The sequence below is a fragment of the Meyerozyma guilliermondii genome, genomic scaffold (genome assembly GCF_000149425.1).
Source record: "Meyerozyma guilliermondii ATCC 6260 scaffold_2 genomic scaffold, whole genome shotgun sequence".
NCBI lineage: Eukaryota > Fungi > Ascomycota > Pichiomycetes > Serinales > Debaryomycetaceae > Meyerozyma > Meyerozyma guilliermondii.
The window spans coordinates 1862864-1887061 of NW_001809799.1; the positions used below are offsets into that span (position 1 = coordinate 1862864).

General features: G+C 43.9%; 11 protein-coding genes across 11 annotated transcripts; 4 read left to right on the forward strand and 7 right to left on the reverse strand. All coding sequences in view use genetic code 12, as the record gives it.

The window, feature by feature from the left end:
- Positions 1 to 98: 98 nt before the first annotated feature.
- Positions 99 to 911, forward strand: PGUG_02237 (uncharacterized protein; the record flags this gene model as incomplete). Its single annotated transcript, XM_001486516.1, has 1 exon — positions 99 to 911. The coding sequence occupies one exon, from the start codon at positions 99 to 101 to the stop codon at positions 909 to 911; it is 813 nt and encodes a 270-aa protein (XP_001486566.2).
- A 357-nt stretch (positions 912 to 1268) lies between these two features.
- Positions 1269 to 5597, reverse strand: MDS3 (Mds3p; the record flags this gene model as incomplete). Its single annotated transcript, XM_001486517.1, has 1 exon — positions 1269 to 5597. One exon carries the CDS (start codon positions 5595 to 5597, stop codon positions 1269 to 1271), a length of 4329 nt encoding a protein of 1442 aa, XP_001486567.2.
- A 547-nt stretch (positions 5598 to 6144) lies between these two features.
- SLK19 (Slk19p) lies at positions 6145 to 9186 on the forward strand (the record flags this gene model as incomplete). The annotated part of the gene is made up of 1 exon (XM_001486518.1): positions 6145 to 9186. One exon carries the CDS (start codon positions 6145 to 6147, stop codon positions 9184 to 9186), a length of 3042 nt encoding a protein of 1013 aa, XP_001486568.2.
- A 610-nt stretch (positions 9187 to 9796) lies between these two features.
- PGUG_02240 (uncharacterized protein) lies at positions 9797 to 10567 on the reverse strand (the record flags this gene model as incomplete). The annotated part of the gene is made up of 1 exon (XM_001486519.1): positions 9797 to 10567. One exon carries the CDS (start codon positions 10565 to 10567, stop codon positions 9797 to 9799), a length of 771 nt encoding a protein of 256 aa, XP_001486569.1.
- Positions 10568 to 10958: 391 nt separating this feature from the next.
- On the reverse strand, positions 10959 to 12053 carry NOP13 (Nop13p; the record flags this gene model as incomplete). The annotated part of the gene is made up of 1 exon (XM_001486520.1): positions 10959 to 12053. The coding sequence occupies one exon, from the start codon at positions 12051 to 12053 to the stop codon at positions 10959 to 10961; it is 1095 nt and encodes a 364-aa protein (XP_001486570.1).
- Positions 12054 to 12136: 83 nt separating this feature from the next.
- On the reverse strand, positions 12137 to 13822 carry PGUG_02242 (uncharacterized protein; the record flags this gene model as incomplete). The annotated part of the gene is made up of 1 exon (XM_001486521.1): positions 12137 to 13822. One exon carries the CDS (start codon positions 13820 to 13822, stop codon positions 12137 to 12139), a length of 1686 nt encoding a protein of 561 aa, XP_001486571.2.
- Positions 13823 to 14450: 628 nt separating this feature from the next.
- Positions 14451 to 15194, forward strand: PGUG_02243 (uncharacterized protein; the record flags this gene model as incomplete). The annotated part of the gene is made up of 1 exon (XM_001486522.1): positions 14451 to 15194. One exon carries the CDS (start codon positions 14451 to 14453, stop codon positions 15192 to 15194), a length of 744 nt encoding a protein of 247 aa, XP_001486572.2.
- Positions 15195 to 15715: 521 nt separating this feature from the next.
- UBI4 (ubiquitin) lies at positions 15716 to 17089 on the forward strand (the record flags this gene model as incomplete). The annotated part of the gene is made up of 1 exon (XM_001486523.1): positions 15716 to 17089. The coding sequence occupies one exon, from the start codon at positions 15716 to 15718 to the stop codon at positions 17087 to 17089; it is 1374 nt and encodes a 457-aa protein (XP_001486573.1).
- Positions 17090 to 17149: 60 nt separating this feature from the next.
- Positions 17150 to 19060, reverse strand: PGUG_02245 (uncharacterized protein; the record flags this gene model as incomplete). Its single annotated transcript, XM_001486524.1, has 1 exon — positions 17150 to 19060. One exon carries the CDS (start codon positions 19058 to 19060, stop codon positions 17150 to 17152), a length of 1911 nt encoding a protein of 636 aa, XP_001486574.2.
- Positions 19061 to 19073: 13 nt separating this feature from the next.
- On the reverse strand, positions 19074 to 22532 carry PGUG_02246 (ECM29 family proteasome component; the record flags this gene model as incomplete). Its single annotated transcript, XM_001486525.1, has 1 exon — positions 19074 to 22532. One exon carries the CDS (start codon positions 22530 to 22532, stop codon positions 19074 to 19076), a length of 3459 nt encoding a protein of 1152 aa, XP_001486575.2.
- A 118-nt stretch (positions 22533 to 22650) lies between these two features.
- Positions 22651 to 24189, reverse strand: GCD2 (translation initiation factor eIF2B subunit delta; the record flags this gene model as incomplete). Its single annotated transcript, XM_001486526.1, has 1 exon — positions 22651 to 24189. One exon carries the CDS (start codon positions 24187 to 24189, stop codon positions 22651 to 22653), a length of 1539 nt encoding a protein of 512 aa, XP_001486576.2.
- Positions 24190 to 24198: the final 9 nt, after the last annotated feature.

Sequence of the window (24198 nt, forward strand, 5' to 3'; positions counted from 1 at the left end):
GAGGCCTACATTGCATCAATGGAAAGTTACTTGTATTGAATTCGTGTCTAGTTGGCATCAAAGTCGAAAAATGGTGGCACATTGGTTCTGTTGGTTCCATGTTTCTTCTCAAGATCGTTCAATTGATCAAACACTTCCTTTGGCAATTCCACCGTGAGCAAGTTGCTTTGTATACGTTCTGGAGTGACAGACTTGGGCAATACGACATCACCTCTTTGAATGTTCCACGAAATCAAAACTTGAGCTGGTGTGATTCCAAGATCGTTGGCGATCTTCTTGACGTCTTCAAGGTCACGAATCGAACCTTCGGTGGATCCCAATGGCGAGTAAGCCTCAATACGAATGTTGTTCTTCTTCAACAATTCAAGCAATTCTGGTTGCTGCAACAATGGGTGAGCCTCAACTTGGTTAACAACTGGCACCACATCAACATCCTTGTCGGCCAACAAACGTTCAATTTGCTTTGGAGTGAAGTTGGAAACACCGATTGCTCTGATTTTCTTGGTGTTCTTGTAGATTTTTTGCAACTCCTTGTAAGTGTCAAGGTAGTCCCAGTCTGGGTACTCCTTTTCAGTCTTAGGGTCCTGGGCAACAGGCCAGTGAATCAAGTACAAGTCGACGTAGTCAACCTTCAATCTCTGCAAAGACTGTCAGAGCTCTCGACTTCTTATGTTTGTGTCCACAATTTGTGTCAAAAAATCTCATCTCTCTGGAACCTTGGACTCGACAATTCCATTCCCATACTTCTTCTTCGTTTCCATAAATGGCAGCACCATCAATGTGTCTGTAACCTGCTTGCAAAGCAATACGGACAGCATCGCCAACTTTACCCTTCTCGGATTGCCAAGTTCCCAATCCAAGGGCTGGAATTTTCACACCATTGTTCAAGGTGTAGACGGTGGTACTTTTAGTTAAATTCGACATTGTTGATATAAAGCGTTTTAAAAGAATTATAAATGAATATCAGATGTTAATTGTGGCAACTGGGTCCCCTTTTATAGTATAATATTACTCAGCAAGTCCGACCACTTGTGCCGCAACCTTGATTGTTGCTGCAGCCACTTCTGCACCTAGCCGTCTTTGTGCGCCATGCGGGGCCAATTAACCGAGTCGGACCGAGCCGCACCGCACGCAACTAGTAAATTTTCGCAGCCACAACCGTGTGTCAAGCTAAATATTATCTGGCTCAACCCACACTATGGCGGTACATTGTGCGCGCGAGTTATATTTTTTATGGAAAAACTGGCTATGGCGGAAAAACAATGAACCTATGATGACTTCTTGAATAATCCAAACCCTTTCTTTTTGTCGGATTTCCGGCTGGTGTTCAGGCTCAAACTCAATGCCGACAGGCTGCGAATTAATTCTGAGTCGTCAGTAGGTGGGGTGACTTCCATGGGGCTCATTCCCTTAACGGGAGTGGCTTTCTTGCTCAGTTTGTGTGAGCTTAAATGGTGGAAAATACCATGATGCTTTTTCTTTTTTGAATTTGTGGTGTCAAGAGACGAAACTGACTGTACGTCATTGTAGGGTATAGAAGAAGCCGTTTGAGCTCGTGAAGGTGGCTTAGGTTTTTCAGCCGCTTCGTGCCGCGTCAGCACATGGTCTGTTTTACTGTGGGACCGTTCACCTCTAGTGTGAGGTTTAGCCTTTTCTCTTTCGAGTTGCTGCTTTTTGAGTTTCTGATCTTGCTTTACAAGCTTGTTGATGCGTTTGTCTACCTCTTTGTTCTCCCCAATCATTGATTTCTTGGACTCGGATTTAGTCATTCTGAACGGCGTGAGTCCTCCAATTGATCTAAGATTGGACGTCTTGCTACGATCCAAAGGCGTCGTCCGGAAACTACCTAGAGTATGCAAAGATGTCGAGGATCTGGTAGTCTTGAGCTCGGAAAAGTCGTGCGATGCAAGCTCGCTTTCTGAGTCGTTAATATCCAGTTCTGACTCGATTTCTTCTGCACTCCGCTGTTGCTCCTCCAACTTCTTCTCTAGCATCGTAATACGTGAAAACATGTAGTCCTGAGTTTCTTTGAGTAAAATGTTCATATGACGAGCATTGGCTGCTCTCAACATCAATTTCATGTCGGTTGTCAATGCTCCAACCTCATGTATAAGTTCAAGCACATGATCAGAGGGAACTGGAGCATCTGGAGAGACAAGCTCTTCCAACGTAAGGTGGTTCGTACGAGCTTTTTCGTCTGCTTCTTCATCTTCTTCCTCGTCAGCAATGCTATGAGAACGTTGAAAAGGTATATCCATCTTGTCAAAGATAGACTTTGATCTAGGACCAATGGGCATCGACGACTCAGGCTCAACCATGTACGCGAGATCGAAATCGTAATCTTCATTCTCACTGTTCGATGGAGTCTTAAAGTCTGAATCTAATTCTGGCTCCAACTTTTCTGTGTCCCCGCTCTGGCTGGGAATATCGGTACTATCTGACGAGCCTTTCTCCATACCAACAGAACGCTCTCTTGGTGCATTTGAATCCCACGATTTATAGCGTGAGCTCAGACTATTCTTGTGTATGTTTGAAGTCTTTTGTAACAAATTCATATCAAAGTAACCATCGTCAACCGTATCCATTAACCCTTGATATTCTTCTAAAGGTGAAACAAAGTCGGTATCTGGTTCTGAGTTGGTGAGCTTGAGAAGCTCTTCATGTCTTTTTCTAAGTTTGTTGACTTCTTTAACAACATATGACTCTTTTCTTCCAATAATACCAAAGAGAACTTCACAAATCAAGTCATACAAAAGCGGCACTTTGAAGAACCGTGCAATTGCAAGATTATTCAACGTAGTGGGCTGAAGGAGCCATTTGTTACCAATCTGGCCAGTATACAAATACTCGCAGAATGCCTTTAAAGTGGCTGTTGGAAATGGAATATAGAGCTTTCTTGGAATCAAAGATGGTTCCATAGCAAACTTGCTTCCATCAACATCATCAAAGTCGAGTAATATGTTGCTCAATAAACCCTTCTCGACATCACTTTCGGCACGCAGGATTTCAGAATCCGCTCTAGATCGCATCTGAGAGTTCGGTGTCGTATTAACAGTGGATTCAGACAGATGTATGTTATCTCTAGGAATACCTTTGACTGCATCCATGAGAGACTCGACAGGCGAGTTGTCGGTATTGCTTTGTTCTAAGGAGCTCAGAAGCGGCATGGTTGAATTTCCAGCACCTGAAGCGTTTGAAACGGATGCACGAGGAGACGCAAAGGGGGAGTTTCTTGGTGACTTGACTGGAATGTTACGAAGTGTCGTCAATGTGTGAATCAAGGAAGCACGAGGAGAATTGATGTCACTGGAACCTCTCCTCGACTGCGATCGGAAACTCAGCGAGGCTGGCACACTGGGAATTGGTTCGTTGGGTAAAGGAAGTTGCGGTGGAATATCCTGAAGCTGAGAGATCAAAAGCGAGTTTTGGCTGTGGTAAGAGCTTGTCGAGCCGCGGCGTGCCTCTAAAGGTTGGTGGGGATCCACGGCTGAAGATACAGAGACCAACCCAGGTCTTTCTTTTGCCGGCTGTTCACCTGCAGCCACTTTTGTGTTGCCAGTTTCACTCTCGTCGGGAGGAGCAAGATTCGTCTGGCTCGTTTGTGCAAGCTCTTGAAATGGATATCTGAATTGAGGAGTGTCTTTTTGAGGTTTCTTGGAATTCGGGTGCACCACCTGGACTTGAAAGCTCTTTGGGGGACTTGTGCTTAAGGGCTCAGCTTGAAATGAAGAATTTGTAATTGAACTGGTTTCAGATGCTTGTGACGTTCGCAACGCTTGGCGAGTATTTGGGTGTTCTCTTTGGTCTTTCTCAAACTTTGTCACTGCCTGAACGTATCCTCGGGAGAGTAAGTCAATAAAGTAGCTTCCCCAACGCTCTTGAAGTGTCATCATCAGCACAGGAATTCGATCTCCTGAAGATGATACAAGCTCAAAGTCAGAGATCAAGTCACCATATCTGTCGAAGGCATTTCGACCTAAGGTTATCGCAGCAGCAGGGAAAACAGAACTGATATTTGTGAAGTTAGTTTTTGGAGCAGCATACAGCACGTATTCCGAGAAGCTAATTGCATGCGAATGGTCACTCAGATCCGAGTCTAGTTCTTCTTGATCGCGATTAGCATCTTCGTCCAACGATCTTGTTGAAGCTGTATGATCTGACGAGTCATCGGAAATGGGCACTCGTTTACCGTGTGCTTCATGAACATGTCCTCCTGCTAGCTCTGAACTTGCCAAAATATTTGTAATAGGCAAGCTAACGAGAATCATTTGAGTGAAAAAACGAATACTGCTGGTTGTTCTTGACGTAATATAGTTACCCAAGAGCAACACCTTGTGATGGGACTGCCAAACAAATCCACCCCAAAATCTGTGAGATCCATAATCATGATGACAGAAAACATTGAGACGAGACCACTTACCTGTTGGCTTGTTGTATACGAAAATGGAGATGTTAAAATCGTTTGGCAAAAAACCACAAATCACCACATTTTTTCCAAATACTCCAGCGGTGGGATATCGCAAATTGTAGGGGATAGTATGTAATGCATTGCTGTGAGTCGTCAGAGTATCTCGCTTTCGATGAAGCGGGAGGATTTTCCCACGCTTTAGTTGACGTCCTAGGCGAAACGACAAGAGCGGGTTGGGTGAATCAGGTCGTATTTTTCCCTTGGTTGGGGCGTATACAATGATGGATTCCAGAGGAGAGTCATTCGCAGAGCGGTGTTTTTTCCTTTCGGTGCCTCTAGGGTTGTGTCTGTGTTTGTGTTGGGTTTCTTGATCAAAAGCCACCACGATATTTCTGGTGTATTCGATGTTCAAATTGTAGTTGTCATCAACGTTGTCTATTTCATCAATCTCCTTTTCACTGTCAGAGGAAAGGCTATTAGTGGATATTTCGAGATTAATACTGGTACCAACGTAGGATAAATCGACTAAATCGAAAATGTAGTTGTCGTAAATCATATTGGAGTTGGCGTCTCGTCCGCCTGCTATTAATAGTCCATGGTGGTCCGGCTTGTCCAAAAACAGAAGCGAGTTCAAGGGGGTCATCTTGTGGTTGTAGCGAGGAGTAGGCTTCGCTATGGATTCATTATACGACCCATCGTCGAGGAGACGCCATGTATTGTGCTCAAGGTTAAATTCCCATAAATCATTGGTAGGTGTAAGCCATGAAGTAGGAACGTTGTCATCGGGATTCTCCGAGCATGCAAGTCCTCCAAACACGTATAAGCAGTTGTTTGAGGCGGCTACTTCATGAAAGAGTCTTGCACTTGGACGAGGGGTGTCAGGACTAGTTGCAACTCGATACCATACTCTGTCTAAGATGTTGAGAATGAAAAGCTCACCAGACAAGTATCTCTCCAATCTTTTAGATTTGGATGTCAGAAGTTTCAGAATGTATACCTCTACTAGTTCGTCTATGGTAAGGGCATCAAGCTCTAAACCAATGGTCATTCCACCGAACGTCATCACTAACGAATTATAAAGGGTAGAAGCCGATCCGGTTCTAACATTCAAATTGAGACGATCATCTTTGTCTATTGGAGGTAGCTGTAGCGAGTAGCACGTAGAAGCAGAAGGTATGACGGTGGTCATGGATGGGCTCTAATGGAAGAAAACTGAGCCTGCTCGTAATGCCTAAAATTGCAGCGGGGGGATCGGGTCGGTGTATGGATGTGCGACCAGGATGCCGTATAGCGATGTGCCAAGTGAAATAGGCAGCGGAGTGCGATGGACGAGGAGAAGAGGTTCAAAAATAGAAGGAGAGAATGGATGGAGAAGGAGAATGGATAGAGGGTGGAGAAGGGGTAAAGAAAATAGAAGCGAGGTGAACTGGAGTGTAGAAGCAAAGGCTGGGAATTAAAGTAAAGTGTCTACAGTGTAGGCCATCATTTCCAGATTCACCTTTTTCCAGATTCACCTTGGCTGCAATTTGACACTTTACCATTTGGGTATATCCCCACCTTCATCATCGCGCGCTCTCGTGCGCTGCACCGAAGCGGAAGAAGCCAAACATCAGCGCTGGTTCCACTGGCCGCCGCAACCAGCGCATGGGTCGCGCACGACATATCATGCACCGAGGAGGCACCAATTTCACCCACAAACAAGTACAACTCTAGTGATACTACACGCTGTCTGGAACATGCCTGAGGTAGTAGAATCAACCATGAGTGAAGATGGTCGTAGCTCTGATGTTTCATCAGGCTCAGTGAGCAGATTGAAGAAATTGACTTCGGGTAAGTCTTGGGTATCACCATTCCGGGACTCCAGCAATAAATCCAAGAATCTTCGCAAGCAATTGAAGGAGGAAAACTCAATTGAACAAATCCATGTGCCTTCCAAGTTCGCCCTGCACCCTACGTTAGAGCAACAGAAGCGTAAGGAGCAAGAAAAGAAGAAAGCAGAGAAGCTTGCTTCCACCACGGCTTCCACCAAGTCGCTCAAAGACGAGCCAATTGACACTCCCAAAGCTGACTCCGACGTGGAGCCGGTTGAAGATGGCGAGGAAGAGACGAAATCTGACGCCGAAGCCGATACAAAGGCGGTTACTCTCAAGGAAGACCCTACCGATGCTGAGGAGACGGCTGCGGCTGAGGCTGTAGACGACGATAAGGAGAAGGAGGACGACGAGGACAAAATTGAAGAGGAAAGTAAGGCTCCAGTAGACGAAGCTGATGGAGAGGATGCTGCTGCCACTTCAGGTGAAATTGAAGCCAAGGAGGCTGCTGCTGCTCCTATTGACCTTGTTGTTCAACCAGAATCCAAGTACGAGCCAGTCCAGCTTCCCAGCCAGAAACATCTCGAAAAGCTCCAGGACAAACCGGTGCTCCTCAATCGTTACCAATTGCTCAATGCTGATGCAATCGGGTCTGTTTCAAAGACGTTGGATGACCCCAACAAGGTGGTAGATCTTGGAAGCGGCTTGAAGATGACCCAACAGCAATTGCTTGACATTGCCGCCAAGCGTGTTGCCCCTGTGTTGACCAACATCAACAACGAGGTCAGCAAGACGTTGAAGGAAGATGAGATTAAGCACCAGCAAGAGTTGGATAACAAGACTTCCACCCACAATAAGAAGTTGCAAGGTGAATTCGATAAGTTTTTCAAGAAATTGTCAAAGCAGAAGGAAAAGTACACTGCGGAGGTTGAAAACAAGCTCGAAGATTTGTCTCGTATGATGAAGAATGCTGAAATTGCCGCCTTCAACTTCAAGACGCAAAACACTAAAGATATTGAGACTGCCAATGACGAGTACAAAGATCGCGAGGAAAAGGCTGTTACCAAGCATGAGACCGACAAGGAAACTTTGTTGAAGAACCATGATGAGTTGGAGGCCACCAAGAAGCAGGAATTAGAAGATGCCAAGACTAAGCAAGAGGAAGCCACTAAAGAAATTGAGGAATTGCAAGAGAAAAAGACAGTCTTGGACAACAAGAACCTGGAACTTTCCGATGAGATTGAAAAGTTGACCTCCGAGCTTAACGAAAAAGAAGCAGAGCTTGCCGACTTGAAGTCCAAACATGAAGAGAAGACTGCCATTGTTGAGAAGAATAGATCCACAAAAGAAGAATTAGATCAAAAGATTGCAGCTTCCAAGACTTCTTTGGAGTCCAAAAAAGCCAAACATGCTGCTTTAGTTGCCACAGTTGCCGGTTTGGGGGCGACATTGCTGGCATACTCGTCCAAGCTTACTGACTTGGGTCAGGAAAAAGAGCTTCGTGCTCAACGTTTGAAGGAGGCTAAACAGCACTATGCAAACTGGGAACAAGAGAAGGTTACTCTCGCCACCGAGGTTGCTCGTCGTAAAGAGAAGGAAAGATTAGAAGCCGAGGCAGAAGCCCAAGCTGAAAAGGAACGTCAGAAGAAGGCGCAGGAAGCGAAGGAGCAACAAGAGGCAGAAGAGAAGGCTAGAAAGGAGAAGGAAGAAGCCGAAGAACGGGAGAGAAAAGAGAAAGAAGAGGAAGAAGAGAGAGAGAGAAAGGCTAAGGAAGCAGATCCCGAGTATCAAAGGCAACTTCGTATTCAAGAGCGTGAGAAGGAGCAAGAAAGACTCTATGCTGAGCGCGATGAAAACGCCAGGTTGCACTCCGAAAGAAAACTGAAAGAGGAGAGCGAGGCTGCAAGGCTTCAAACTGAAATTGAGGAACTTCGGAATCAAAAGGATGAAAAGGCTCAATTAGCTAGACAAGAAGCTGAACGTGTTGCACAGCTCAAGCTTGCTGAGATTGAAAAGTTGAAGAACGAGCATGACGAGCGTTTGAAGCTTATTCAGGAAAGAATCGATGTTGAAGAGTTACAAAAGAGTCGACTCTTGGAAGAAGTTGATAATTTGAGAAAGATTCGTGAGCTTCGTGAGGAGAAGGCTCGTTTGGCTACTGAATTGGAGCGCGATGTTGAGATTAGTGATATTCAAAAACTCATCGAAGAGAGAGAGCTTGAGGTCACTAGATTGACCAAGCAAATTGAGTATGATGATGCCGAGGCACGCAATTTTGCTGCTGCTGGCAAGCCTCAACTTCACTCATCCAAGGATGTCAGCGCTTCAGTTCCTGACAAGGTTCCTAAAGACGAAGCTGACTTGAAGGTGGGTGGTGTTGGTTCAAGCACTGGTGCTCCTGCCGTATTGCCTCCATTAAAGGAGAAAAAAGAAGTGAAAGAGCCAAAAAATGATACCACAAAGGATAGTAAGCACCACAAGGGAGTTCTTGATGCTACTGCCGCTGGCGTCGGTGCTGGTGTTGGCGTCATTGGTGCAGGTGTTGCTGCTGTTGGCACTACTGCTTCTGGTGTTAACAAGAGCGCTTCAGGTGCTGGTACCCTTTCTGGTTCTAAAAGCGGTCCTTCTGTTGGACGCAGTGGCAGTGGAAGCGATTCCGGACGCAGAAACAGTCTTCGTAATTCTTTCAAAAAGATCTTCAAGTCGGAAAAGTCTGAAAAGTCCGAAAAGAAACCAGTTAAGGAAACCAGTGCTGCACCTATCAAGCAGCACAGTGAAAGTAAGGCAGTGAACATTGCCCATCAGCCTGCTGCTGCTGCCGAGAATAACTCTTCATCGGAGGAGACCTATTCTGTCTACGAAGAAGTATCGGATGCCGAGTACGAGAAACACAAGGATGACCCTAATTATTTTGAAATAAGTGAGGACGAGTTCGAGAAGCACCGGGCATCTGCTTTAAAGCACTAGTGTACTGTTATTGATGTATTGGAATATATGTAACATTTTGAGAATTACAAGCATAAATGGCATATCAAGTTTCAATTCTGCTTCAGGTATTAATGGAGATGTCTATAGGATATTTTTACTGTTATCGTGAAAATTTGGTATGTAGGGGGGATCTACGGATTATGATCATATGATTTTTGCATTCATTGTATTCAACTTACTGAAGCATTGCGCTTACTTGGAGGTGTCAACAACGTATCTACCGACAATAGCACCCTTCTCCATCTCTTCGTAGATACGAGGAAGTTCACTCAAGCCAGCCAACTTGATTGGCGAGTGAACCAAACCTCTGGTAAAGAAGTCAATAGCCTCTCTGGTGTCAGCACGGTTACCGACGTAAGATCCACGGATACTGATGGTCTTAACCACCGAGTCAAACACAGAAGCATTGACAGCAGCGTCAGCTGGAAGACCAACCAAAACAACGGTACCAGTTGGGCGAACGTAGTCAACAGATTGTTGCATAGCCTGAGGAGAAACCGACACGTTGATAACACCGTGAGGACCACCATTGGTGATTTCCTGAATCTTGGCAACGACATCCTTGTCCTTGGTGAAATCAACGAAAGCATCAGCACCCAAAGACTTGGCGGACTTGGGCCTTGTCGGCACCACCATCGATACCCACAACCAAGTAACCCATAGCTTTGGCGTATTGGACAGCAAGAGTTCCCAAACCACCACCGGCACCGGAAATGGCAACCCATTGACCTTGGGTAAGGTTGGCGGTTTTCAATGCCTTGTAGACAGTGATACCAGCACACAAAATTGGAGCAACTTGAGCCAAGTCAGTTCCCTCAGGGATTCTGGCAGCCTGGATGTAGTCGGCGGTGGCGTACTCCTGGAAAGAACCATCGTGGGTGTAACCAGACAAATCAGCTTGAGCACAATTGGATTCATGACCTCCATCACAGTACTCACAAGCTTGACAAGAACCGTTAAGCCACTTGATACCAGCCAAGTCGCCGACTTTCCAGCCAACCACGTTTTCTCCCATTCCCACAACAACACCAGCACCCTCGTGACCACCCACAAGAGGAAGCTTGGTGTCCAATGGCCAATCACCTTTCCAAGCGTGAAGATCGGTGTGACAAACACCCGAGTATTTGACGTTGATCAAAAGCTCATTGGGTTTTGGTTTTGGTACAGGAATGTCGGTGTATTTCAATTCACCTCCATTGGTCTCGAAAATCACCGCCTTTTGCTTCTCGGGAATAGTGTAAGAAGCCAAAGTTCTGGCGATGCGCACACCGGCATTTGCTCTAAATACCGGAGCGGCCCTGAGCATGGGTGCGGTGCGAAGTTGCTGGCGAGCGATGTTGCGAATTGAAGTCTTAAGCATGATGACTACTGACGATTCACCATGTCATTCTACACATTTATATAGAAACTTGCTCGGGATTAGAAAGAGTGGAGAATATCAGGTGTCAAGAATCTCCGAGGTGGGGATCACGGTTAGGCCCGACGCACTCACCCCACAGATCTTATCGCCGGTTTCACGTCAAACCTAAGCGATGAGATGCGAAACCACACTGGTGGTTATGGGGTGTATATAAATGGCCCTGGGGTCAATGGGTTGGTTTTGGTGTTGTTTTGGTGTTGTTTTCCGTTGAAAATGACGCCTGCGGCTCCAATCACTGCATTAACGTGTCCAACCAATGGTCCTCACACTAGTGGGCTTATCTCCTGTATGCCCAGCTTCCCGTCGGACATAGCGACAGCTGACCGGAATTTCAGTCAAATTTGATTTTTTTGCCGGAAGATGGTACAATTGCAGCACTAGCACGTTGAGCTGTAGCAAGTGCGACAGAAGATTTCATTCTGCTTGCAACTGGCTCATGACGAGTACGGGTTCTAGCAGCGGTAGGTCTGCGCACGGCTGAAATTGGAGCTTGAGGCTCGGGTGTAGTCGGAACCTCACCAAATTCTTCCCCTCGGTTCTCTTTTCCTTCAAATCTTTTCGGAGTTCTTTTTGACCGGTCTTCACCGTATTCAAGTCTCAATGGCCGGTTGATGAGCTTTTTCGCTAATTTCGACTTGAGTGCAGTGGTGGGTCCGGTTTCGTCCTTGAAGTCGATGAACGCAAACCCTTTACACTTGCCGCTATCTTCAAACGTAGCCATTCGTATCTTGATTATCTCACCACAGTGTCTAAAATGTTCCTCTAGTAAATCGGATGTGGTGTCGAACGACAAATTACCAACAAACAAGATTCTCGATGGAGGATTCTTGGAGAGCGGTTTCTCTGGCCGGCCCTCAAACGAGCTAGCACTCTTTATAAGCATTCGCCGGCCATTAAGATGACCTTCACTCAATGCGACTACAGCGTCAACGTGTGCACTGCTTGGAAGATCGATGTATGCAAAACCTTTGATTTTTCCGTCTTTTTTAGGTATGTTGACTCGACTCATATCCTCTTCAGTAACCTTGGGCTCGCTGTCTTCGGTCTTGCTCACTATATAGCGAACAAGATCTTCTTTGGTGGTGTCAAACGAGAGGTTTCCAACCCACACTCCAAATTCAGATTTCTTCTTTTCCTTCTCAGATTCTTCCTCATTCTCGGGCTTGGGAGCGGGGTGCTTTTTGTCGAGCTTGTCTAGGTTAAGCTTACCCTTCTTGAGCAATCTCTGTTGTTTCTTGGACAATGGAACTCTCGCACTCAAGTCGATTTCAAGCTCGTCATTTTCTTCATTTTCGCTTGAGTCTTTCTCCACAGAAGTGTCTACCTTTCTACGCTTCGACTCCTTGAGTTCCTTAGCCGCTCTCTTCCTCTCCTTTTTCTCCTTTTTACTCTCACTACTATCCATGGTGATTTTTTCAATTCTCATCTCATCGCATCTCGATGCGAATACTGTGGGGGAGAATCCTGTAGATAAAGAAAAGTTCAATCATGTAATCATTAATACCTAGTCTACTCGTTATCGACTGCTTCCAGCCAAAACCATTTTCGCCAAAGCTCTCCAGCTTCATTCACAACGTTATCCATGAAATCGTATCGGCGACTATTAGCATTATCATTTGTGATGATCTGACTGCCTCCATCACTATTGCTGGCTTCGCTGCTAACACTGCCATTCCCATTGTCTTCCTCTTTTTCCTTTTCCATCTTCATTTGCTTGTACTTTTGATACCTGGTAGTATAGTTGTAAGACTTGGTTGGTAACCGTGACAAGAATTGACGAATCTCATGCTGGTCAAGTTCTACTAAAGTGCCTTCCTTCGACTTGAGCAATGCAAGTGATATGAAGACGAGCTCAATGTGTGGGTCAAGCCGTGAAAATGGGATGTTCATATCATCTATCCCTTCCGATAATGATGTGGAAGATGACGACAGCCTTCTCGTAGGTGTCAATAACGGCGACGTACTTTCCAGTGGCAGATTTGTATTGGAACTGCTGGCCGATATGTTGGCCATCGATAGACCATGGAGTAAGTCCTTGAAAGAATCAGATTTCTTGAACTCGTCGGGCTCTCCACGTTCATCTACCGTCTCTTCATCATGTTGGCTCACCGACCAAAACACATCGGGACCCAATTTTTCTAATTGATGCTTAGTCAACTTCAACTTGTCTTGGTAATAGGCAGTGCTCTTCTTAGGATTCTGTAATCTCCATCCTAAAATCATGTCCCATATCCTGCCACGGTCCATCCGAGACCATACTTTGGAACCACACCACTTGAGCCACCATATGAGCCATTCGTCGTCATTGCTTCCAAACTTGTTAAGTATCTGCTCTTCTTGAAAATAGTCTGACAATTCTGGTAGGAGCTTACGAAGACAGTAAATGAAAAAAGAAACCCGATCTTCGATAGTACCACCATTAAGAGGTAAAGTAGTTTTGTTAACTTTTGAAGATGGAGAACGTGTGCGATTCTCGGGCGAATGCAACAAGACCAAGACTAATCTTTCAAACACATCCAGAAACTTCATTTGAGGAGACGCAATAACATCGTTCAAATAGTCCTCAAGGTCAGGAACATTCTCGATATAAGTGGAGTACTCATCCATGATATTGGTGATGTACAAGTTGTCCGATGAAGAAACATCTCTTCCAATAAGCACCCAGTGTGTGTTCTCGATTGGTGGAAGCCACTCAGCAAGCCCTAATGCTATCCAGGTAATTGCTTGGTCGTATTTTATGATCTTTCCCCATTTTTTTACAAACTTGAAAATTGCTTTCTCTAACACTTCAAGCATTTCCATCTCGATCTCATTGATATCTGGCGATGAGTTGTACTTTAAACGTTGCACGTACTTCTTAAGATCTTTCTTGATATTAAAGCGAATGTCCTCGTCATTGAGCTGGCCCTCGGCTCGATCGTCCTGGTCTGAGTCATGTTTAGGTTTGTTCAATACGTCATTATCAGGTTGAAGGAAAGGATTGAGGACAAAAGGGTGATGTTTCAAAAGAATAGGCCAAATTCTTAAACGGAGGAATGGAGGAAGTCCCTTCTGGCGAGCAATTAATGCAAGGCCGTGATAGTTGTTCTCCTCCAAGTATCGTGTGCAGAGTTTGAAAATGTCTGCATCGAAACGAAACGACGGCTTTCGGTTCTCAGAAGCCGCAACCGGGTCACGCGGCAGTTGTTCTGACATTGAAGATAGTTCAGGTGAATTTTCAGGCTTTTCTATCTCGAATTTGGTTCAAATAAAAATCAATACATCTTCCCCTTTCAACTAATAACAATAAATTTTTGACAAAATGATAAGATAAGCACTGGATTTGTAGCTTATGGGCGTCTCTTTGCTGATACTTGGATAGCTTTTTACTTTCAACTGTTTTTTCTCGGCACCGATAGATTTATTTCGCCCCTAAGGTTGAAGGACAATTTGGAAATAAGGTTCACTGGAAATATTCGCTGATAAAAAGACCCACAAGCGATTAACAGATGTCGGAAATGTAGTTCAAGACCGAGAAACGGTGAAAACGACGAGTTTTAGGTGTTCAAAGAACCGGCTGATCTGATCGATCCAATGTCTTATGATCACTTTCCTAAAGATTTTTTGGGCAGGTTTTGTGGCATGTTCGATACCGACATTTACGCTGGGTTCTGTAGATTACCGAGGTACGTCGGCCTCCGCGCCTGAAATTTTCGCAAGATGTAGTGCGACCCCTAATCGCGCGCAGTCATGTGCCGGCAACGCCGATGCAGGTCGGTTTCCGGAAGCTAGACTTACCGATCTGTCTTAACCATGCCGGTTAGGCCGTTTATTCCGAATTTGTATGATATATAGTTTTGAGCAAATAATTTATAGAGAATCTTGCGATATGACTTTTTTGAGGTCCATTCGAAACTTGAATAGTTCTACCGAGCTACAAGTCAAGAGTGCTACCAGTAGTGATCCATTGGGTCCATATAATAATGACTTGGTTCAACTTTCAATGCTTACCTACAACTCCAAACTGTTGTCTATCATAGAATCGGTACTTGAAAAACAGCTTCGTAAATATTCACCATCTTCGATTGCTTCACTGAAATTCTCCAACAATGAAAAGGGGTGGTTGATTCTACTCAAATCACTAACAGTGGTGATGTACTTATTACAAAATGGTTCCCCAGAATTTGTGTACTGGCTTAAAAGTTGCACCGCACTGGTTATAGCACCACTACACCGAGCAAAATTGCATTCAAACACAACTATGTATAAAGATGCTATCAAATTCAAGATCGATAGTATCTACAAATTCTGTACTAATGATAACGAACTACAAAAACTTCGCACAAACATCCATGTTTACCGCGAGGATATGAGCATTCCCGGTGTCAAGCGCGCTAATACTACTTCCGCGGCAGACAATAGCAGTCGCAGATTGAAGCCTATAAAACGGTCGCGCACGGTAGAAATTCCTCGGACCGTAACCGCTCCATCATGGAATCCCGATAAAGTACCAAGTCCCCGCAATCATCTTCAGACCATTTCAGAGAACCGATCGGAAAATTCTGTGGACCGTACTATGTTTACGTGACGGCTAGAGGAACAGCAATTGACTTTGCACTATTTATTCCGCAATTGAATTTGCATTTATTTTTAATCTTTTTGCAACTACTTTTTGCAACTCCACAAATTGCTGCACGAAGGCTGCACGAAAGCTGCACGAAAGGCTGCAAGCCCAAACTAATCGCCATTGTGCAGGACACAACTCGTGAGTCTTTGGCCACTTAATGTGTCTATTGCACCCAATTGTATATACTTTAGATCAATTCTACAAGGCTTGGTTGTCTATGTGAATGACCGTTTGCGGCAAAAGGGGCTACAAGCTGCATCTCGTCAACTTTGTTTTTACAGGAATTTCTTTTTGTTCGACACATCCCTACACCCCGCATTTCTTTTTTGCTCCGTGCGTGATTTATCAGCTCTTTCCTGCGTATAGCCCCTTATCCTACGCAAATATAAAAGGGGCGACTTTGCCACAGCCAGCAGTACAAGTTATCACAAATAAATCTCGGTGAAACATTATTTTATTGAGAGAAATAGAGACCTGTTACAATGCAAATCTTCGTTAAGACATTAACTGGTAAGACCATTACCCTTGAGGTCGAGTCCTCTGATACAATTGACAACGTCAAATCGAAGATTCAAGATAAGGAAGGAATTCCTCCAGACCAACAACGTTTAATTTTCGCTGGTAAGCAATTAGAGGATGGCAGAACCCTCTCTGATTACAACATTCAAAAGGAATCTACTCTTCACTTGGTGTTGAGATTGAGAGGTGGTATGCAAATCTTCGTCAAGACTTTAACCGGTAAGACCATTACTCTCGAAGTCGAATCATCCGACACTATCGATAACGTTAAGTCCAAGATTCAAGATAAGGAGGGAATCCCCCCAGATCAACAGCGTTTGATCTTTGCTGGTAAACAATTGGAAGACGGAAGAACTCTTTCGGATTACAACATCCAGAAAGAATCTACATTGCACTTGGTATTGAGATTAAGAGGTGGTATGCAGATTTTCGTCAAAACCTTGACTGGAAAAACTATCACTCTCGAGGTCGAATCGTCTGATACTATCGACAACGTCAAGTCGAAGATTCAAGACAAAGAAGGAATTCCACCAGATCAGCAACGTTTAATTTTTGCCGGTAAACAGTTGGAAGATGGAAGAACACTTTCCGACTACAACATTCAAAAGGAATCTACTCTTCACTTGGTGTTGAGATTGAGAGGTGGTATGCAAATTTTTGTCAAGACTTTGACTGGAAAAACTATCACTCTTGAAGTTGAATCGTCTGACACGATTGACAACGTCAAGTCCAAAATTCAGGACAAGGAAGGTATTCCACCAGACCAACAACGTTTGATCTTCGCTGGTAAACAATTAGAGGACGGCAGAACCCTTTCTGACTACAACATTCAAAAGGAATCTACTCTTCACTTGGTGTTGAGATTGAGAGGTGGTATGCAAATTTTCGTCAAGACTTTGACCGGTAAGACCATCACTCTCGAAGTCGAATCGTCTGATACCATTGACAACGTGAAGTCGAAGATTCAAGACAAAGAAGGAATTCCACCAGATCAGCAACGTTTAATTTTTGCCGGTAAACAGTTGGAAGATGGAAGAACACTTTCAGACTACAATATCCAAAAGGAGTCAACCCTTCACTTGGTGTTAAGATTGAGAGGTGGTATGCAAATTTTCGTCAAGACTTTGACCGGTAAAACTATCACCCTCGAAGTCGAGTCTTCTGACACTATCGACAACGTCAAATCCAAGATTCAAGACAAGGAAGGTATTCCTCCAGATCAACAACGTTTGATCTTTGCAGGTAAGCAATTGGAAGATGGTAGAACCCTCTCTGACTACAACATTCAAAAGGAGTCAACTCTTCACTTGGTGTTGAGATTGAGAGGTGGTCACTAAATAGATTAATGCAATGATTAATATATTTTAACCATTAAAGCTGCTTGTATTTGTCTATATTTAAGTAGTTTTGTCTACCTCTGCTTGTATGACTGACGTTAGTTTAAGCTCTTTGAACTCGTCTAATTTTTGCTTGATTGTATTGGTTTCTTGACTCTCAAGAACCTGACTGATTGCTTCTCTGACTTCCTTTGTGCACCTGAGAGACTGTACTTGTACGGCCTCTATTTCACCCTCTAATAGACAAACAGAGCTGATGACTTTCCAGGTCAGCAAGAGCATCCTTGCTTGTTCAACATTTAGTTCGCATGAAGAAGACCGTATTGACAGTAAACATGAAGTTATCCATTCATTACAATTTCTCTTCGATCTCCAGGTAGGAGAGAGTACCTCAGTAGTGAACAACTTTGTGACTGATTGTAGTGCTAGCTGAAACAAGTCATGGTTGACTCTTTCCGGGTTGATTGACTCAAAGATATTTTCAATAAACAGTAATTTCTCTTCCTCTATCTTGATATTTTGACGGCTGTTAAATTTGTTACCATCATCCATCTCAACATCACTGTCTGAGTCGTCAGCTTCTGGCCATAAGATAGAGTTCATGACATCCACGTAAGTCTCCACCACGTCATCTTCAATAAACTGATGTAAAAAGTGGCCCGTCAGCTTTATTGCCTTCCTTTGGTATTCCTTGTTTCTTCTTTTCGATTCAGTGATGACAATTTTGCTGAGAGCAGCAAACTGCATTTCATCTTCTTGCAAAATATGGTGCAATCGAACAGATGTCGATACGAGCGCATCGAAAACTACATCTTTTCCTGTCCATGACTTCCCTCTGCATGCCTCCATCAATATGGTTAGTAGGTGGTTACTCGAATTGGGGCTTACTGTTGAGTTTTCGCCAACAACTTCGCATAGTTCAACCATTGATTGGGCCACAATTCTTCGAATTGTGTATGAATTCGAACCAATTTGAGCTTCGGCTAATTGTAAGATTTCGTCAAAGTACAATTTCATAGCACTATTACCACTCGTGTGTTCGATCCATTCCCTGTCAAACGGCTTTGATGCTTTTGAGACTACATCATGTTTTCCGATGAAGCAAAGTGGAAGAAACGCACCACTGACAAGATCAAATTTGTCGGCAGAATACTTTGATACGGCTTCACTTGCAAGAGCCACTATTTGTCTCCTTTTCTCATCCTCTGAATCGAAATACAACTTGCTGATCTTACTTCCAAACTTGACTATTTCATCAACGCTGGAAATTCGACATAAATAGCCGGCGGCAGCAGCATATGATGAAGAGATGGTTTCGTTCCTGTCGTAGATCTGACTAATAGCACACTGTAGAAGTTTATCGCCAAAAGGTTTGGTTAGTTCAATATGTCTTTGGACTAGCGTTACGAGAACTCGACTACCGCAGACCTTGGATGGTAATCCCACTGATTTCTTGATAGTTTGTGCCAACACGTCGACTACTTTGGGCATGAGCTCTTCGTCCAAAGTTCCAAGCAATTGCTCAATAGCATCCATTAGAGGCGACCTTCCTAAGCTCTGTAGTCTTTGCGCATCAATATCATTGCTGTTGAGATTGTACTTGTCTGCATTAAGTACAAGATAGTTGACAACGTCTGGCTCCATTGTTGACATCATGGAGATGAAGTTTTCTAAAAGGGTAGGTACAAACGTTTTGATTCTGGGGCCAGCCACTTTACAGACTTTGAGAATTGTGTCCAATGAAAAGGTTCTGACGTCTTCGGCGTCGCTTAAAAGTCCCTGGTTTCCAATCAAAAACGGTATCAAATCACCAAGGACCTTCGTTGCTCTTGAATCTGAAGAGCCTGTTGATACGTCTGCTGCTCTGGTCAAGTTCGTTGCTAAACTTCGCGTGAGTTTGGTGCCCGCTTTTCTGACACTGTCTTTGATATCATCAATTGCTCTGAAACTCATGGACCAAATTTCTTCCATTCGATCTTCATATTCATCTAGTGACGTAGTCTGTAATAGATCGGTTAGAGCAGTAAACACTTCCTTGTCTCACTCGCCATTCTTTGTTTCCAATTTCCTTTAAAAGCTCATTTAAAATAAGGTCAAAGTTGTCCTTAATCGTCTTGCTGGGGTCTTCTATAAGTGAATTCCAAATATCGTTCATCGATTGTGAGACGGAAGTACTGGGATCATATCTGTATCGGTAGAGTCGTGGAATGAGCTTTTTTGCCATTTCTCTGTTGTCAGAAAGAAGTTCGTTCAAACTGGTCTTTGACAATACTGATCCCAAGCCAAACGCCATGCCCTTTCTTGAGGACCAAAGTGCAGACGACTTTGCTAACGACATAAACTTGTAAACAAGACTAGGGTCTCCAACGTCAGATGCAAGACTGAGCACATCTTTGTAGGTAGACACTGAGCCATCGTCTGTCTTGAGAACATCAGGAGCAAATAATTCTGTTTCCAAGTCTACTGTTCCAGCCGTCAAACTTCCAGTAGTGTTTGAATCTGTGAAAGACCGTAAAAGACCACGGACCAAGGTATCTTTAAGTTCATGGTCACCTAGTTCATATACCATGCTTAATCCTCTCGATGCCAGCTCCTGTACAAGATCGTCACGGTCGACTAAGAACTTCATGAAAGTGACATGGATCTCAGCAGCACGAGCTCTAACAGCTTCTAACTTCTTGCAATACTGAACAAGCGATAAAAGCCAAATACAGCACGCTTTACGAAGCGATGGCTTAGTAGACTTGGACGATTCTAGAATGAAGTCTATGATCGTGGGAAGCCTTGAGTCTGTTGTCTCAATAAATTTCAATTCCTCTCCCTGAATATCAAATTGTTGTTGTAAGATTATGGAGTTCCAGCCGGCTCCAAGTATCAGAAAAGCCTCGCCTGATGTGAACAAGACATCAATCAGCTTTGAAGCATGTGTGTCAAAAACAATGCTTTCGATATCAGTGAGACTGGTTTCGGTGCTCTCGTGCAATTGCGGAACTGCAATCCCAAGTTTGGCAAGTGCAGATATAGATCTTTCGTCACCTTTTTTCACTTTCAAGCGAAGTATTTCCAAAATCTTTTTTGCTTTCGTCGTCAAATCCAGCACAAGTTCCAAGGTTGGATCAAACGCTCCAAAAATTGCTAACTGGCTGATGCACTGAATTGAGGTGTAGTAAGTATTTTCACTATCAAGCAAACCGACCAATTGGTCCATGTAGGAATTCACGATCCCTGTCTTGATTATTTCGACTCTATCACGTAACACAAGCCTTGAGATAATAAACGATATTGCAAGTAGACTAATTTTTGTGCTCACTCCCGAAGTGTTGTGGAACTTATTCAATGTTTCAGCCACCCATGAGTCGGAAACAGCGCTATGAGTTCCCACAATTCCTAGAACCTGACAAAGTTGTACTGTCAGCGTCTCAGTTAGCGTCTTCAGATGGAGCGTGTCAAAATATTTGGGCAACGATTCCACGAGACCTTCCACGATCTTTGAAGGTGATAAAGAAAGGAGGTGGAGGAAGCTAAACCCGTAAATTTCGCTTCTAGGATACGTTTCACTGAACTGTCCAATGAAAACTTGCGAGATAATATTCATAAGTAAAGAAAGAGTGTTCGAATCTTCCGACAAGATCAACATTTGTGAACGAACCAACTCTCTGACTTGTTCGTCTGTCTCGATTGCTTTGTCTACTCTAGAAGACCATTCTTCGTCCACCACTACCACCGTGCTTTTGTCTTTGACAGACTTCATTATTAAGGTCCTGACTGCAAACTGAATTGCTTTGTCCATTGCATTCTGTAAGGCAGGTGTGTTTCCCTCTTTCTCTATAATTTTGACGATTGAGTCAAATGATGGAAATGTGGATAGAGTCCTCTTTCCCAACAATTCATGAGATGATACGAAGTGTGGCGAAGTTGCCGAGTGAGCCAAATTGAACCAGTAAGGATGTAAACCCTTGAGAGCCTCTTCAATAGTGTCCAGCCTATTCTCTGAAGACGTACCCATAATGCAGTAGAGCCTTGCTTCAGGATCATCGAAAGGGAAAACGGCAATTAAGAACTTGATAAGAATATAACGACACGAATGTGCAATTTCTGGAGAATCGGCGAAGTATTTTCTAGCCATCATTTTTAGTTTGTCCCTAGCCTGCTGATTGATTTTTGTTAGTTCGCCTGTTAAACTCGATAAGCTGTCTTGAATCGTTGGCCGAACGTCGGCATCCTCTCCCTGTAATGAGTCGAGAAGAAATTCAACGTTTTCCAATTCATCTCCAAATAGTTTCGAATCAGAATAAATAATGTTTCCAAAAGTCTCATACTCCAAAGAGCGCTGCGCTAAGGATGATGAATAATTCTTCACGCCTGAAACTTCCATTTTCGGCCAGCCAAAACCCATTATATCGCTCTTGATTTGTTCTAGTACATCAACCCCCAATTTTTGTGAGCCATCTTTCGACGATTTTGATACCCACTGAATGAACTTTACGGTAGTAACTTTGAGCTTCGAATTGCTCGAGGTAAGTCCTAAGTCGGCTATTTTCGTGATGAAAGGAAAGTCGATGGATTTGACACTTTTCAAAAGTACAGAAAGAATTCGTTCTTGAAGTACCGAATTCACTGGGGGAGCTTCTGATCCAACAAACATCGTTAGTATTCGATTGATGATGTTCTCATCGATGTTCAACTTGAGCCGCCTGAATAGAGTCTCTGCTGGTTCGTTTACAGCTGAAGATGGATCTGCAGAGGCAACCAAGTAGGGAATGTACAACATTTCGTCATCGAATCCGTGCTTTAAAAATTCAAGAAGACGTAATTTAATCTGGTGAATTTCCTGAGCCGAATTGAGCTGGATGCCGGCATCTTGGTTAAAGAAAGAGATGTCCTTGACGGTAAGACCAGGCGAAGCTGAAATGGCTCCACTCGTACTCGGTAAAAGCATGAAAAACTTTAATATGGTCTCTGCCAAAAATTGAGCATCTGGCTCTTTTATACTCAAGTCTTGAGGGATCTGAGGTACAATGAGGAGTTTGCAGAGAATACTGAAAAGCCTTGCCTTTACTGGATCTGAATGATGACTGATACCTTCTATCACCTTGGGAATGAGGTCGGTTTTCTCTGAATCGTTGAGTCTTTCGATTCCTCTAACGACGAACAATAAGGAATAAAGTCTCACAGACAGAGGATCTGCACCTTCCGTAACTTTGGGTGTCTTTGCCTGGTCCAAAAGAGCATTTACTGGGAGTTTTATGGCTCTAGCTGCTGTAATTCTGGGAATAATATGTTGAATAATTTTCAAAACTGCCTTTCTAACGTCAGCATTGGCACTGCTCAACTTAAGTATTACCGGAGCTAAGTACAATCTTAATGCATTTTCAAGCTGGGAGTCGTCGTTTGCAAGTGCAATTCTTAATTCCACTTTTTCTAATAGCGCCAATTCCGACATTGGTGGCGACGTTTATCTTGAGAGTGGCGGCTGCAACAGATATAACCTAGGAAGTACATCAATGCACCCACATTACCATGCTATACGTTTGATTGTATAATGATCACCAATAATTAGTCTATGTATTCTTGTACTCCCGCAAAATAACTGGCACGGAAGATGGAGGCAAAGCACCAAGTTCAGTCACAACCTTCTTGATATACTCTGGAGGAGTGAGATCATACATAATGTTGAGTATGTCCAAATGTTCCATCTTCTCCCAGTTGGACAACGGGTCGGCGTCGGTCAAATCGGAATCATTTTCTTTCTTGTCGCTCTTTTGGTTACCTTTACCCTTCTTCTTCTCTTTTTCTTCGGCGGCGATCGCATCTTGCTGTTTGATGAATTGTTCCAATGCAAACGACTTTTTGAGCGGAGGCTTCTTAGCATCACCGTGCATTAAGTCTTGACGGTCTGCTAGCTCATTTGTTGTTACTGAGTCTAGCTGAACTTTGTCAGAAAATTTGATAGACTCGCAACAGGTCAAAACAGGAATATTTCTGGAATGGCTCATCATAGCGATCAATCCCAGACCAACTCTAGAGTAAAGTCTTCCGTTGGAAAGCATAGCATGTGCACCCAAAAACACACAGTCGACATCTTCAAGCACCATCGAGGAAAGTGAGTTGATGAGTACGTATTGAATCTTGATATGGGTCTTGGTTATGGGAAGACTTTGGTCTTCTTTAGCATGGCACTCAATTAAGCGTGAAACCAATTTCTTACCCTCAAAGAGAGGTCGAGAGTCGACCACCACTAACTTAAAGTTCTTGTTCTCCTCTATAGCGCAATACTTGAACAACTCTTCTAATACATGAGAATGTCCGAAAGTGAGGATAGTGCTACCATTCGTGATATGTTTAGCAGCATTTTGAACAATGAGTTTGTCACTAAAATCGATCTTGTCTCTGATAAATTCGTCAATGCGATCACAAAGTTGAACTTTGGCTTGGTCTTCGGTGGTGTCGATTGATATATGTGAGATCTCCTGCTTCAACCACCTGATGGCATTACCCATGGAAATCGACAATGGACGAGCGGTTTTGAGATACTCGATCTGGTGTGAGAGATGTCCCGTCAAGTGTCGTGTCAACGTAGTATTTTCGGGAGTTTGATAGTCTGTTATCACAGTTTTGAAAACCTCCATCATCCGACGTAAACGCAAGGTCAGACCTACAATTCTGTAAGTTGAATACTTGAGAGTGAGCGCCAAAATAGCCGGATGCACAATATGAGAAATAGCGGGAGAAGAAGCATTTCGCTGCTCTCGAGTCTCTAAATGGCTGAAAAGTGCCGGTATTTTCTGCTTCCCCGAGTTACGTATCACCGTTTGATCCAATTGTTTCTTTATGTTTGTGGTGGTGGCAGTCTGCTGTTTCTTCTTGTCCATCTTCTGCTGTGCTAGTTGTTGTTGTTGCTCTGGAGTTATGCCAATGGCCGCTTTCTGAGCTGCCCTTTTCGCTGCCTTCTCTCGTTTCTTCATCTCTTTGAGTTCCTTGTTTGAAGGTGCCTTGGGCTCTGACGACTTCTCTGGTGCCGCCTTAGGTGCCGCCGCACCACCGTCATTTCCAGGCTTGGGTTCGTTAACTACGGGTTGAGCGTTAGTTTCCTCTACCATGCTTGATTC